Source organism: Aulonocara sp. 'chitande type north' Nkhata Bay, linkage group LG23 (assembly GCF_057382095.1).
Source record: "Aulonocara sp. 'chitande type north' Nkhata Bay isolate Kocher_YH1m ecotype deep benthic linkage group LG23, A_spYH_male_GT1.1, whole genome shotgun sequence".
Taxonomy (NCBI): domain Eukaryota; kingdom Metazoa; phylum Chordata; class Actinopteri; order Cichliformes; family Cichlidae; genus Aulonocara; species Aulonocara sp. 'chitande type north' Nkhata Bay.
In genome coordinates this window covers 42,793,783-42,806,279 of record NC_141365.1, presented here as the reverse complement: position 1 = coordinate 42,806,279, position 12,497 = coordinate 42,793,783, and the positions used below count along the sequence as shown (strand labels likewise).

Here is a 12,497-nt window from a genome sequence, read left to right as displayed (position 1 = left end):
GAAATATCAGTTTATTTTAATATATGCGGCAGAAACGGCTCTCTGTTTAAATTTTTTTTAATTATAACATATTATAGGCATCCTGCACAGATCACATGACTTCATCACTAAGGCCAGACGGTGATGATAATGTTATTTTCTGTTATGTCTCTTCAGATCACAGTGTGCCCAGGTGCCAGGTTGTGGGACGCTGCTGTTTTCAGCCTCTTTGTTGGTGTTGACAGCTGGCTGCTGCTGGTAGCGATGCTCATAACAACGAGGCTTTTCCTGTTCTTCATCAGTCCACTGCAAATAAAGCTCCCTCAAATCTGTTAAAATAAGGACAGATGAAAGATCAGACCTGGAGAATCACCGGTCATCTCCTAATGTTTTCAGACAGGATTGTGTCAGCTACACAAGGATAAATAGAAAGAATTAGATCTCCTTTGTAGTCAATATACTGTAGACAGCTCAATGGTAAACTGACACATTCTTATATAGTGCTTTAAACAGCACAGAAAAAGCACTTTTTTCTATTTCTAAGTGCTTTCTATCTAACATTCACACTGAGGTGAATGCATCGGGAGCAACTGATCTCAAAGCTCCAAGTGTATTTGATGTCAGCTAATCTATGCTAATGCCACTGCTATTTGTGTAACTAATAATGGTATTTTATTTTTAATCTTGTCTTAAGACAGTCATTACATCAGCAGAGCAGGTTTAAATCTGTCTGAACTACTTTGTGGAGTCTATCTACATCAGAAATGAATGTGTGGGAGGCAGGTGTGAACCTACAAGGAGCAGAGATAGTGGAGGCAGATGAGATTCAGTACATGGGACCTTTGAGCTTTGTAGAATCCCTACCCTGCTCATTTTAAAACCTTTCATTTAATTCATGTTGTTTAAATTGGTTGTTGGTGGTGCTTTTATTTAAAATATAGTTCTTCTGAATTATTCAAAACGTTTAACCAATTTGCTTATATCGACACACCGTAAGTGACACAATTTAAACAAGCAGCATAAAATATTGCGAAGCCCAGATATAATTTTTAGCATAATCCAACACCAGATGTCCAACCTGCATCGTTATTAATAATAATGATATACTGTCAAGAAATCAAACAAAACAAGTCAACTCATGGTCCCACAAACATTAAACAACTAGGAGTGTGAGTTATGCTAACTTTTTACACTGCAAGTAAAACTGACATTTGTCTTATTGACTGACAGAAGCCAGGCTGCCATATTGCACCATCGGCCCCTCTGGCCACCACCAGTAGGCGGTAGGGTAAAGTGTCTTGCCCAAGGACACAACGGCCAGGACAGAGAGCCCGGGAATCGAACCGGCGACCTTCCGGTTACAGATGAGCTTCCCAACCTCCCTGATCCACGGTCGCCCGTCAAGAAATAACCTTGATAATACATTAAAAATAATAATAATGCTGTATGGGAAAGCTAGACAGTAACTTTAGTACATTAATAAACCAGCAGTTTTCTGTGGGTTAAATGTGTGACTAACATAGAAACAGGCAGAACATTTGCTATAAAGTACATTTGTATTACCAGAATAAATGTATGTATAATGTGTTGTTACTTACCTGATACACACAAATGCACACTCGGTAAATTTCCCCCCACATTTATTCCCTCTGTGCTGTGAATCTCTGGTCTGTATCGTCCTGACTCGTCTTCATCCAGTTGAATCAGCATCATCATTTTCCCCTGTGGTCACCTGTTTCTGTCTGCGATGAAAGATTATCCTTGCGTCCTTGAACCATCTCAGGCTCTCTGATGCCTTTAACTTATATTTAAGTGACACAGTGAAGTTTGAGCCTGTTGCAGCGTACACACAATCATCCTGAGAGCCTTTGAAACAGAAAGATGAGATTAGCCATGTTAGAAAGGCTCTGAACGATTGTATGTCAATTTATAACATTTGAAGGACATTGTGTTATTCATACTAAATTCAGGGCTGTACCTAAACTTTGTTCCATCTACAGACTTCTTACAAATTTCCAAAGTAGCTGCCAAGAAATCACGATGCAGATAAAAAGTGTCAGACACTAACATTTAATTTCTGTGTGCATGAGCAACGCTGCTTTGCAAAGGTGTCCACATAGCATAGCTTGAGTTAGTACACAGCATGTAAACACATTTTCTGCATGTACAAATATCTTTGTGAGAATTTTCAAAATCTCCATAGAGATGTTATATCGTGTTTTAATTTGATAAATCATTGACAATCAGCTGATATTTCACATTCTTCTCAATAATGTCGACTACTTTAGAAGCTGACTACTTTTAGATTGACTGGAACTTTTTGAGATCACGACAATCATCATGACATTGCAAAGAAAACAAATATACCAAATGTGCAAAAACAGTTCTCAGTAAAATGAATTTTGCAATCACTAAGTCGCTTTATCAGAGTTTCACTTTCTGTCAAGGGAACAGGAAATCAATCATCTTATGATTATTTTCCTCAGTAATAATAAGAAAGTAAGCCTCTACGTTCATTCTGACACACTACTCAAAACTGGTTGGGTGTCTTTTTTCAGAGCCACTTGCTCTAAACCTTTCATTTAGCATGAAATGTTGTTTTCTGGAAAATCCCTTTCATAACTTTACATGTGCAGAAAAGAATTAAAGTATTTATCTTTATAACTGTCATGTGGGAATGTGCTTAATTTCATGAAGCCCAAGTAATGCATGGTCTCACCAAGAAAACAGTCAAAAAAGCATCAGCGATGACAGACAACAATACATCACGTGAAGATCGCATATAAACGTTTTTGCTTGACAGGGAGACAAGTGACTGTAATCACAAGAACTATGATGAGGCAGTGTGATGTTTCAAATAATTAGAGTTACTCATTTAGTCCAATAATGAACACTTTCATTCTTTGTGTAGTACAGGATTACTACAGTTTATTTGGTGGGTCACTTTTGGGTGAATGATACTTGTAATTTGTAAATATAATGATCCGTTTTTTAAAAGAAGCACAATTGTTTGATGTTTTATCTCATTTACTGCATCTACATGAACTTTGAAATGTCAACCTGATCGCTCATTTAAAACTCCCTCAAATACAACAAAACTACACCTGACAGCATACAGAGATGAAGTGTAGCGTACCTGTGGAGGCAGTGATGAAGCAGCAGAGCAGAAACAGCGATGGTGGCAGCAGAAGCCATCTTCTTCACCGTTCTCATCACATTCAACTAACAGCCGCTTTCCATTTTAGAGGCTGTTTCCTGTCAGAGCATGGCATCATCATGTTTATGTGAGTGGGCATGTGTGGTTTTGAAGGGAAGAGGCCTCGTCTGCTCTCATAGATAAAGTACATAATTTCGTTCCACCTCATGTTAACATGTGATGTGAATGGGTGTGATGTAAGTGGTGTTGAGGAAGTGAGCATCAGCGCCCTCTGCAGTTTGCGTGTCGAAGTGCAAAAGCTTACAGCACCTGGTATTCCCAGGCGGTCTCCCATCCAAGTACTGACCAGGCCCGACCCTGCTTAGCTTCCGAGATCAGACGAGATCGGGCGTGTTCAGGGTGGTATGGCCGTAAGCGAGGGAAGAGCACAGAAACAGCCTTTTTAAACATGCTGTGATGACACACACACGTACGCACTTACATTTTTATGTTCTATATATAAGTGAAAGTCTAGAAAAAGCGACAAAAATGTTTGACTTCCAAATCGTCCTCTGTCACTTTAACACTGAACATGTCTTCTTATCGTGATATTACTGCTGGAAAAGCGTTTTTGCAGCTCAAATTTGAAGCTGCAGTTAAGGTTTGCATGTTTCGCTGTAACATATCGTTAGCTTCATAGCATAAGTGCCTAAGTCATTGACTTAGTCAAATGACTTAGGCAATTATGCTATGAAGCTAACGATATGGTAAATGGCCTGTATTTGTATAGCGCTTTACTAGTCCCTAAGGACCCCAAAGCGCTTTACACATCCAGTCATCCACCCATTCACACACACATTCACACACTATGAAGCTTAGCACAATAATATATATCAAAGTGTGTGACATTTGCCGGCCATACCACCCTGAACACGCCCGATCTCGTCTGATCTCGGAAGCTAAGCAGGGTCGGGCCTGGTCAGTACTTGGATGGGAGACCGCCTGGGAATACCAGGTGCTGTAAGCTTTTGCACTTACACACAAACTGCAGAGGGCGCGGGTGTTCACTCAGTCTCTCAACATTACTCTATGCTATTAAATTTGTATTCCGCATGATAATCAGCCCAACAAAATAAATAATCAAATTTCTAACATTTGTTTTAGTGTGAGGCAAGAGAAACCAGTGAAACAGTTATTTTATCGGTAACAGTATCCATGGAAAGAAGTCCACCATAAATGATAAAGTTATCCGAAATTATTATTATTGTTATCAGTTTGATGTGAAAGTACAAAATAAAGTTATTTAGTAATTAGTAGTTTCAGCACTTAGCTGTGATAAAGTAGTAAATGTATCATTATTAAAAGATAGTAATTTATTACAGGACAGAGTCAAAGTGGCCGAGAGCACAGAGTCTGCACAGTGATTTGATATAAGTTTATAATGTATTCTTATATTTTGGTGTATAAAACCCAAAATATCAGCTAGTACAACTGTCTATCTATGTGTTTAATCATGATATATTCAAAACAAATACACAGACATTATTTATTTTAACCTGGAAATCTGAGAGACATTTACAGTTATTCTAGTGTGTATTGTAGGACAGAAAGTTAGCCTCATTATGTGCCCGTGCTTCCTAAACACTTTGAGTTGCAACACTAACTGAAATCAAATAAGTGTGACTGTTATTAGCTGACAGACCCTTCCCCTCCTCAGATAAGTAAGACAGTGAGTGAGGAATTCATACTTCATGTATACGTAGATCAACCTGTAGATCCATGAAGTCTAATCTGAGCTGTCTGTTCAATTCAAATCCCTCTTTTCCATGATGTGTGTCCTGTAGTGTACTGTCCAACTACTCTGTCCACATCCTTTCATCCTTTAACACTAGCATCCCCAGGCTTCTACCTTTCTACCTATAAAACCCGAGAGCAGTCAAATGGTGGAAGTGGAAGCTAAATTGGCTAAATTGACCGCGGAGTCATCATTTTGCGTTTCTACCTTTAAAAGCCGGAGAGCAGTCAGTCAAATGCTGGAGTCGTTCATATGTATATTAGGTCGTTACCTAGGAATTCTGGAGGGAGGGGAGTGGGGGTGAGTGATTGAGGGGGTGGGGGAGTGGAGTGTTTCAGTTTGCCATCTTAGGGAGAAATCAACACATGTCCTTTGTATGTCCTTTGTTGCTGACATTTATTGATGAAAACAGTACAAAAAACCAACCATTTGTACACATATTTACAAATAATGATAAAAAGTGAGTGAGTACATTTCAACATTTTCAGCAATCACTCACAATCCTGGCACTGCCACGGTATCTGTCGTCTGCATTTACCACATGTGTACCTGTAGCAGTGAACACATCGCACAGTGGCCTGATTTTTTTTGCATCTGTGTACTTGGATTTTAGGTCGCAAGCCACCCAAAACTTGCTCCATGCACCACTCAGCAGGCCATTTGTAAATATGTGTACAAATGGTTGGTTTTTTGTACTGTTTTTATCAATAAATGTCAGCAACAAAGGACATACACCCATGTGTGTTGATTTCTCCCTAAGATGGCAAACTGAAACACTCCAAGTTGGTGACTTTTGGAGATTTGTTTCCCTGGATGATTGAGAATGCATCAAGATGAAACACAAAAGGAAGCTCACCGCTTTTAGCAGCTCCCCCACCCCCTCAATCACTCACTGAGTGATTGAGGGGGTGGGGGAGTGGAGTGTTTCAGTGTTTCAGTTTGCCATCTTAGGGAGAAATCAACACACATGGGTGTATGTCCTTTGTTGCTGACATTTATTGATAAAAACAGTACAAAAAACCAACCATTTGTACACATATGTGCAGCAAACTCTGAGTCTTAATCTGTTTTCTGTCTCATTTTTTATTTAAACTGGATCAAATGTAACAAGTCACTTGGATGAGTGACGAAACGTTTCTCCCACTGACAACGCTACGTCCAGATGAACAGAATCAACTTTTTGAGATTTCCTTACCTGGATCATTGAGCAATGCATCAAGTCATAAACAGTGATATGCTGTCAGTATATGCAGATGTCCACAAGGTGGCATCATTACATTACACATGCACGTGCACATAGGCTACTACAAACACAGTTGTGACATTTTACAATTCACATCACACCTGGAGTTTGATGTTTTACAGTGAAGGGAATCACTGGAAGGGTTTTGGGAGTCGGCCCACACGTTCTACTACTATAAATGTGACTTATGACTTCCCTGTGCACTTTTTAATCACTGCAAGCATCTGCACATGATCTGAACTTTGATTATATGGATTTTATATACATCCACCATGTGGTACAGAAGCAGCAACAAATATATTGTCCAGTGCACAGTTGTGGGAATCTTTAAATCTGAAAGAAGAAAAAACACATGAAAATACGCAAGTCCTGAACTTTCACTCTCACAGCAAATATACAGCATGAACCCTTCCCACCGAGAAGAGCATATTTTCCTTCAAAACAAGGAGCAAAGAGAGCAGAAAGCTCTTAATGTACTGACACAAAGATTAAACAGTCATTCTTTACAAAGGCGCCCACATTGTACGGCCTGAGTTACTACAGAAGATGTAAACAGTCCGACTTCCTGTCTGTCCCACTTTCTCTGGGTAACTTTTTTTTTTTTAAATCTACTTACAAAACAACAAAGTCTGGAGATGTTTTGATGGTGTTTTAGTTCAATAAATTATTGATAATCAGCTGGTATTTCAGATTAAGGTTCGTACATCTGGTTTAGTCACTTCATGTCAACCACATGCTCATTATTATTTATTCAGACTGTGTATTTGAGGTCATTTCCTTTAATCTGCCAATTTGTTGTGTGCAGCCAGTTTATCCATTTAACACGAAGCTGAAAAACATAAATGACTTATAGCTGAGGCTGGATGCTGGTGATTGCATTATTTCAAGTCGTCTCTCTTCAGGCCACAGTGTGTACAGATGCCAGGTTTCGGGATGTTGCTCGGCGAGTTGCTGTTTTCAGCCATATTGCTGGTATTGCCAGGTAGTTGCTGCAGGTAGCGGTGGTCATAATAATCAGGCTGTTCCTGTTCTTGATTGCTCCACTGCAAATAAAGCTCCCTCTCATCTGTTAAAATAAGCATATATTACAAATCAGACCCGGAGAAACACCATCCTCTGTTAAAGTGTTGGTAAGAAAAAAGGTAAAACCTGCTATTACTGAGAAAATGGCTTTGATGGGGTTGTGTCAACTAAACACAAAAGGATAAATAAAAGGATAAATAAAAATAAGTTGATCTCCTTTGCAGTAAACATACACAACTAAGACAACGTTGTGGTGTGCCGGAGTTACATGGTTCATGTGGAGTTTGGATCAGACTGCATGTGACCCTGCAGTTTTAGGCCGCTCAATCATTATGTCAGTAAAATTTAAAAAAAGGCTCCAGTTAAGTGTTATCATCTTAAATAAGAAAGAGCATTGCTTGCATTTGCAGCATGGCTTTTTTGAAAGATCAGGTTTAGATGCCTCGTCCATAATTTAACAATATTTTCAAAATATATTTGAGTCATCTGCAGTTTGAAATGTCTTTAACCTGCTACCATTACATTAACTTAAGTCTAAATATAAATATAGTGGTCCTAGCACTGCACCTTGGGGAGCTCCACAAGTAACCTTTCAGAAGTTTAGACTGAAATGAAGCTTCTTAAGTAACTAACAGATTATATGCAGTGGTTTTAAAATAACTAAAAAAATAAAAATAAAATCTCACCGTTTAGTCGCACATGCTTTTTTCGTCTGATCCGGATACAACAAACGATGACAATTAGGATCAAAATCAGAACAATACCTGATGAGGATGAAAATAAATTGTATTAGACATGTAAAGTAAAGAGTTTATGTATTTGAATCCTGTGTTCATTGCTTCAAGCTTAATTGCTCTGCATTTCAGCAATGCCACACATGTTAAAATGTAAGGATTACACAGAAGACACAACATACCTGCTCCACCACCCACTAAAACCCAGATGCTAATTCCAAATATTGTTTCAGAGAAAACTTCAGGAATAAAACAAGAGAAGAAGAAAAGAATCTTATTATGATATGAGCTCACGAACATTTGGAAAAAGGCAAATTTAAACGTTTGCAGAGTTGACAGCAAGTAATACTTACAAGGCTTATAGCAGATTTGTTGAACAGGCAGACTGATCTCAGAGCCGATGGTGTTAGAAACATTGCAAGAGAAATGGGAGTTTGCCACGTCTTTGGCTACTCTCGTCACCGTCTTCCCTTTTTCTGCCAACTGTTTACCATCCTTAAACCATTCAATCTTCTCATTCTGTGGGAGAAAACACAATTAGTAGATTAGTTGAAGGCTTAGAGTGTGTGTGTGTGTGTGTGTGTGTGTGTGTGTGTGTGTGTGTGTGTGTGTGTGTGTGTGTGTGTGTGTGTGTGTGTGTGTGTGTGTAGTTTTTTGTTTCATTTTGTTTTTCTTGTTTTTCCAGTGCACGGCTCAGAATATAAGAGTATTTTTCTTTTTGTGTGTGTGGTGACTCTGTACAATTAACTGTGGAATTAATAATTTGACAGACAAATTCTTAAATACATTTCAGCATTTTAATCAGTGGGTCGTTGTCTTTGTGTCTTTTGTAAAAAACTAAACTAAACTTAATTAATCAAACTTTAAAACATGAGGCAAAGAGAATGATTGCCAACAGAAGCCAAATTCAGCTGAAATTAGATTAGCTGTATCCCATTTTATATATTAAAATAATATGTGCACATAAATCTTGCTGTTTCAGCTGCATTTTACAGTCAACACAGTTCAACTGCTTGGTTTCAGTGGAGGGGAAATGAGACCTTTGTCCACAGATTCTTCAGCAGCTTAATTATAAGTTGTTTGAGGAACTCACTACATGGAAATATCAATAAAACATGAAATATTGTCCTCACCTGACCAACACTGCAAGTAAAACTGACTCTTGTCTTATCGCCTGTACACGTCATCGTCACATTGGGCTTCTGCACACGGTCTGAGTAAAGAAAATTTGATTATATCAACATTATATGAACTGCTGATAATACATTAAAAAAGTAATAAGACTGCATGACAAAATTAGACAGTAACTTTAGTATATCAATAAACCAGCAGTTTTCTGTGGGTTAAATGTGTGACTAACATAGAAACAGATAAAACATTTGCTATACATTTGTATTACCAAAATGAATGTATGTATAATGTGTTGTTACTTACCTAATACACACAAATGCACACTTGGTAAATTTCCCACCACATTCACTCCCTCTGTGTTGTGAACCTCTGGTCTGTATTGTCCTGACTTGTCTTTGGTCAGTTTTGTCAGCTTTAGTGATCCAGTTGAATCAACATCATCATTTTTCCCTCTCATCACCTGTTTCTGTCTGCGATTAAAGATTACGCTTGTGTCCTTGAACCATCTCAGGTTATCTGATTCCTTCAACTTATATCTAAGTGGCACAGTAAAGCTTGATCCTGTTGCAGCGTACGCACAATCATCCTGAGAGCCTTTGAAACAGAAAGATGAAGAAAGAGATTAGCCATGTTAGCTGTAAAGAGATCACAATGCACAAAGAAAGTATCAGGCACTAACATTTACATTCTGTTTGCAAATTGTAAAATATTTCTAACTTAGAGGGGACATTAGCAGGCTGTAAACATAAATATACCAAAACTAATGACTTTGTGCACAGCATTAAACACATTTCCTGCATGTCCAAATGTCTCTGAGTGGCTTTTTTGTAAGAAATTACTAAAAACCCATCAGGAGATGTTCGATACGTTGTTTTAATTTGATAAATCACTGACAATCAGCTGATATTTCAGAATAAGGTTTTTGTCTTTTTTGGTCTTCCCAATAAAAGTCGACTACTGTAGAAGATGATCACGTTTTTAGATTGATCTCTGCGTAGGTTGAGTTCTTTTAATCTGCTACATTTGTGCGTGCGCTACAACAAGTTTATACACTCGCTGTGTAGCTGACAAATGTCTATGATAGGACAGATCACTGAGGCTCAATGATTGTTATCTCATATCCTGTTGTTTCTCTTCAGACCACTGTGCACATTTAAACATAAACTAAACCTAACTTTAGTTTGTCGTCAGTTGGGAGCACCAGATAATATTTTTTAAAGGCACATGGCATTTCTTCATGATTATGAGACACTGAGAAGACAATTAGACGTACTCAGTAAAATGGATTTTGCAATCACTGAACAACTTGACAGTTTCATTTTCTATTAGGGGAACCCACAGGAAATCAGAGGTTATATCAGTCGTCTGCTCAAGAGTCACAACATTAATATTTTCCAAAGTGATAACAAGAAAATAAGCTTCTTGTTATCACTAATTTTGAGACACTAGTCAAAGCTGGTTGAGTGCCTTTGTTCAGAGGCAGTCACAAAGTGACTCGTGGGTAATTGCCCCACACCTTTCATGCAGCAAAAAAGGAAGAGAAAAGGCATTATCTTTTAAAATTTTAACCATAAGTTTTCTGTTTCTCTCCATCTTAACCACAAGCGGTTCTCAAGACTCTAACCCAGAGAGCTCTGAGCGTCTGCCCGTGACCGTTACCACTTCCCTGTGACTCTTGCATGCCTTTCCTAAAAAATGCCTCTCACAACTTTACAGTTGCAGAAAAGACAAAAAGGCATTTATCTTTATAACTGTCATGTGAGAATGTCTTTTTTTTTTTTTTGGTAAAAATTGTAAAGATTGTAAAATTCAAACACAACCAGTCAACATGATGCATGACCTGCAAAGAAAACTGTCAAAAGGCATCACTGACATCGTGTGAAGATCACTTATTCCTGTAAATAGTGCTGAAATAATCACAACATTCAATGTAAAACTAAGAAGAAGTGAAGTGATGCAGTTTATGACTTATAGATTCCACAGAGTGGGGTGAAGCGCTGCAGCGCTACGCCCCACTCTGTGTGTGGTTGACTTCAACCTACGTGGATTTTGTTACTCATCATTTAAATGATTTTTTTTTAATTCGAAAGTCTTTATGTAAAGACAGTGATAACTTTAATTAAGTCCAGTCCAGTGAAGACAAACTAGTTTTTCTTTTTAGTCAGCACTGTTCAGTTTCTGAGTCCTCAATTGAGGAATGAAGCCAAATTTGCATTTCATAAGTACGAAACAAACTGTTGATGATGGTAAATGACAGCGCAGAATAATAAACAATTAACGAGATGAAATTGAATCTAAGTTTTTAAATAAAATAATTATATTTATGCTTTAGTTCATCAACTACAACTAAATGAAGGCATTTTTACGTAGGAGCTTTTTAGTGGGAGCTTCTTACAGAAAAAAAGGACTGCATGCTACATAGCAACAGATCAAATGTCTGTGATGTGTTAAAAAATTATTCAGTGTGCAGCTAAACACTTATAAATGATTTTATCTTTCAAAAACATTTGAATTTTGACACTTAACATTTGAAATTAAAGCCATAAACTTTGGATTTTAAAGCTAATTGCTTATACAGTTCACCAAAAAATACACCTGACAGCATACAGAGATGAAGTGTAGCGTACCTGTGGAGGCAGTGATGAAGCAGCAGAGCAGAACCACGGCGATGGTGGCAGCAGAAGCCATCTTCTTCTTCACTGTTGTCATCACATTCAGCTAACAGCCGCTTTCCATTTTAGAGGCTGTTTCCTGTCAGAGCATGGTATCATCATGTTTACGTGCGTGCGCATGTATGGTTTTGAAGGGAAGTGATCCAAGAGGCCTCGTCTACTTTCACAGATAAAGAACAAAGTAAGTGTGACACTTAGAACAAAGACTTTGCTTTTTTAGTTTTCTTGCTTCAGCAAATATATTTAAATATAATCTCCAGTTAGAGATGTTCAAGAGGTAACCGAAAACTCAACTACAAACTGTCGTAATTTGGGTGATAATTTGTAATTTAGACATAAAATATAAATGTATGTTTTTCTGAAATGACTTCTTCTTAAAATCTGATAATACAAACTGATTTTTCTTGTTACTGCTACAGCGTCCTTTTTGTTGGTGTTTTTCCTTTCACTGTCAAGCAAAGAAAATGAATATTCCATCATTATTTTGTAAAATTAAAAGTGTATTTTATTTTAAATAATTGAAAATAAACACCTCTGTGAGTGTAATGTGGCCAATAAAGTGTGTATTCTTAATTTCAGGAGATTCGGGGTGTCCCATGAAGCAAGATTAATGGGTTATTGAGATAAGCTGAATGTGAGTCAGAGCTCAAACTCTGCATCATGTTGTCACTGAAACTTTTAAGTACTCCTGTTTGGACGTTGATGCAGAAAATGTTATCATGAAGGATACCAACTGAGTACTAATGATTGTTATTGAGGTAGGGAGTGAGTAGCTTTGCCCTCT

The 12,497-nt window shown here is 37.8% G+C and overlaps 1 protein-coding gene and 2 non-coding genes across 4 annotated transcripts; 1 reads left to right on the top strand and 2 right to left on the bottom strand.

The window, feature by feature from the left end:
* Positions 1–3,433: 3,433 nt before the first annotated feature.
* Positions 3,434–3,552, bottom strand: LOC147302525 (5S ribosomal RNA). Its single transcript, XR_015127443.1, has one exon. It is a non-coding gene; the product is annotated as a 5S ribosomal RNA (ribosomal RNA).
* A 471-nt stretch (positions 3,553–4,023) lies between these two features.
* LOC147302524 (5S ribosomal RNA) lies at positions 4,024–4,142 on the top strand. The gene has a single exon (XR_015127448.1). It is a non-coding gene; the product is annotated as a 5S ribosomal RNA (ribosomal RNA).
* A 1,826-nt stretch (positions 4,143–5,968) lies between these two features.
* On the bottom strand, positions 5,969–12,156 carry LOC147302523 (T-cell surface antigen CD2-like). Of its 2 annotated transcripts, XM_086282178.1 has the most exons (7): positions 11,669–12,156; positions 9,345–9,635; positions 9,044–9,123; positions 8,264–8,429; positions 8,093–8,149; positions 7,863–7,940; positions 5,969–7,219 (listed from the first exon to the last, which is right to left on the bottom strand). In XM_086282178.1, exons 1-7 carry the CDS (start codon positions 11,748–11,750, stop codon positions 7,032–7,034), a joined length of 942 nt encoding a protein of 313 aa, XP_086138304.1. In that variant the 5' UTR covers positions 11,751–12,156; the 3' UTR covers positions 5,969–7,031. The 2 variants fall into 2 exon arrangements, with proteins under 2 accessions (XP_086138304.1, XP_086138305.1); XM_086282179.1 differs by lacking the exon at positions 8,093–8,149.
* Between the last annotated feature and the right edge of the window lie 341 nt (positions 12,157–12,497).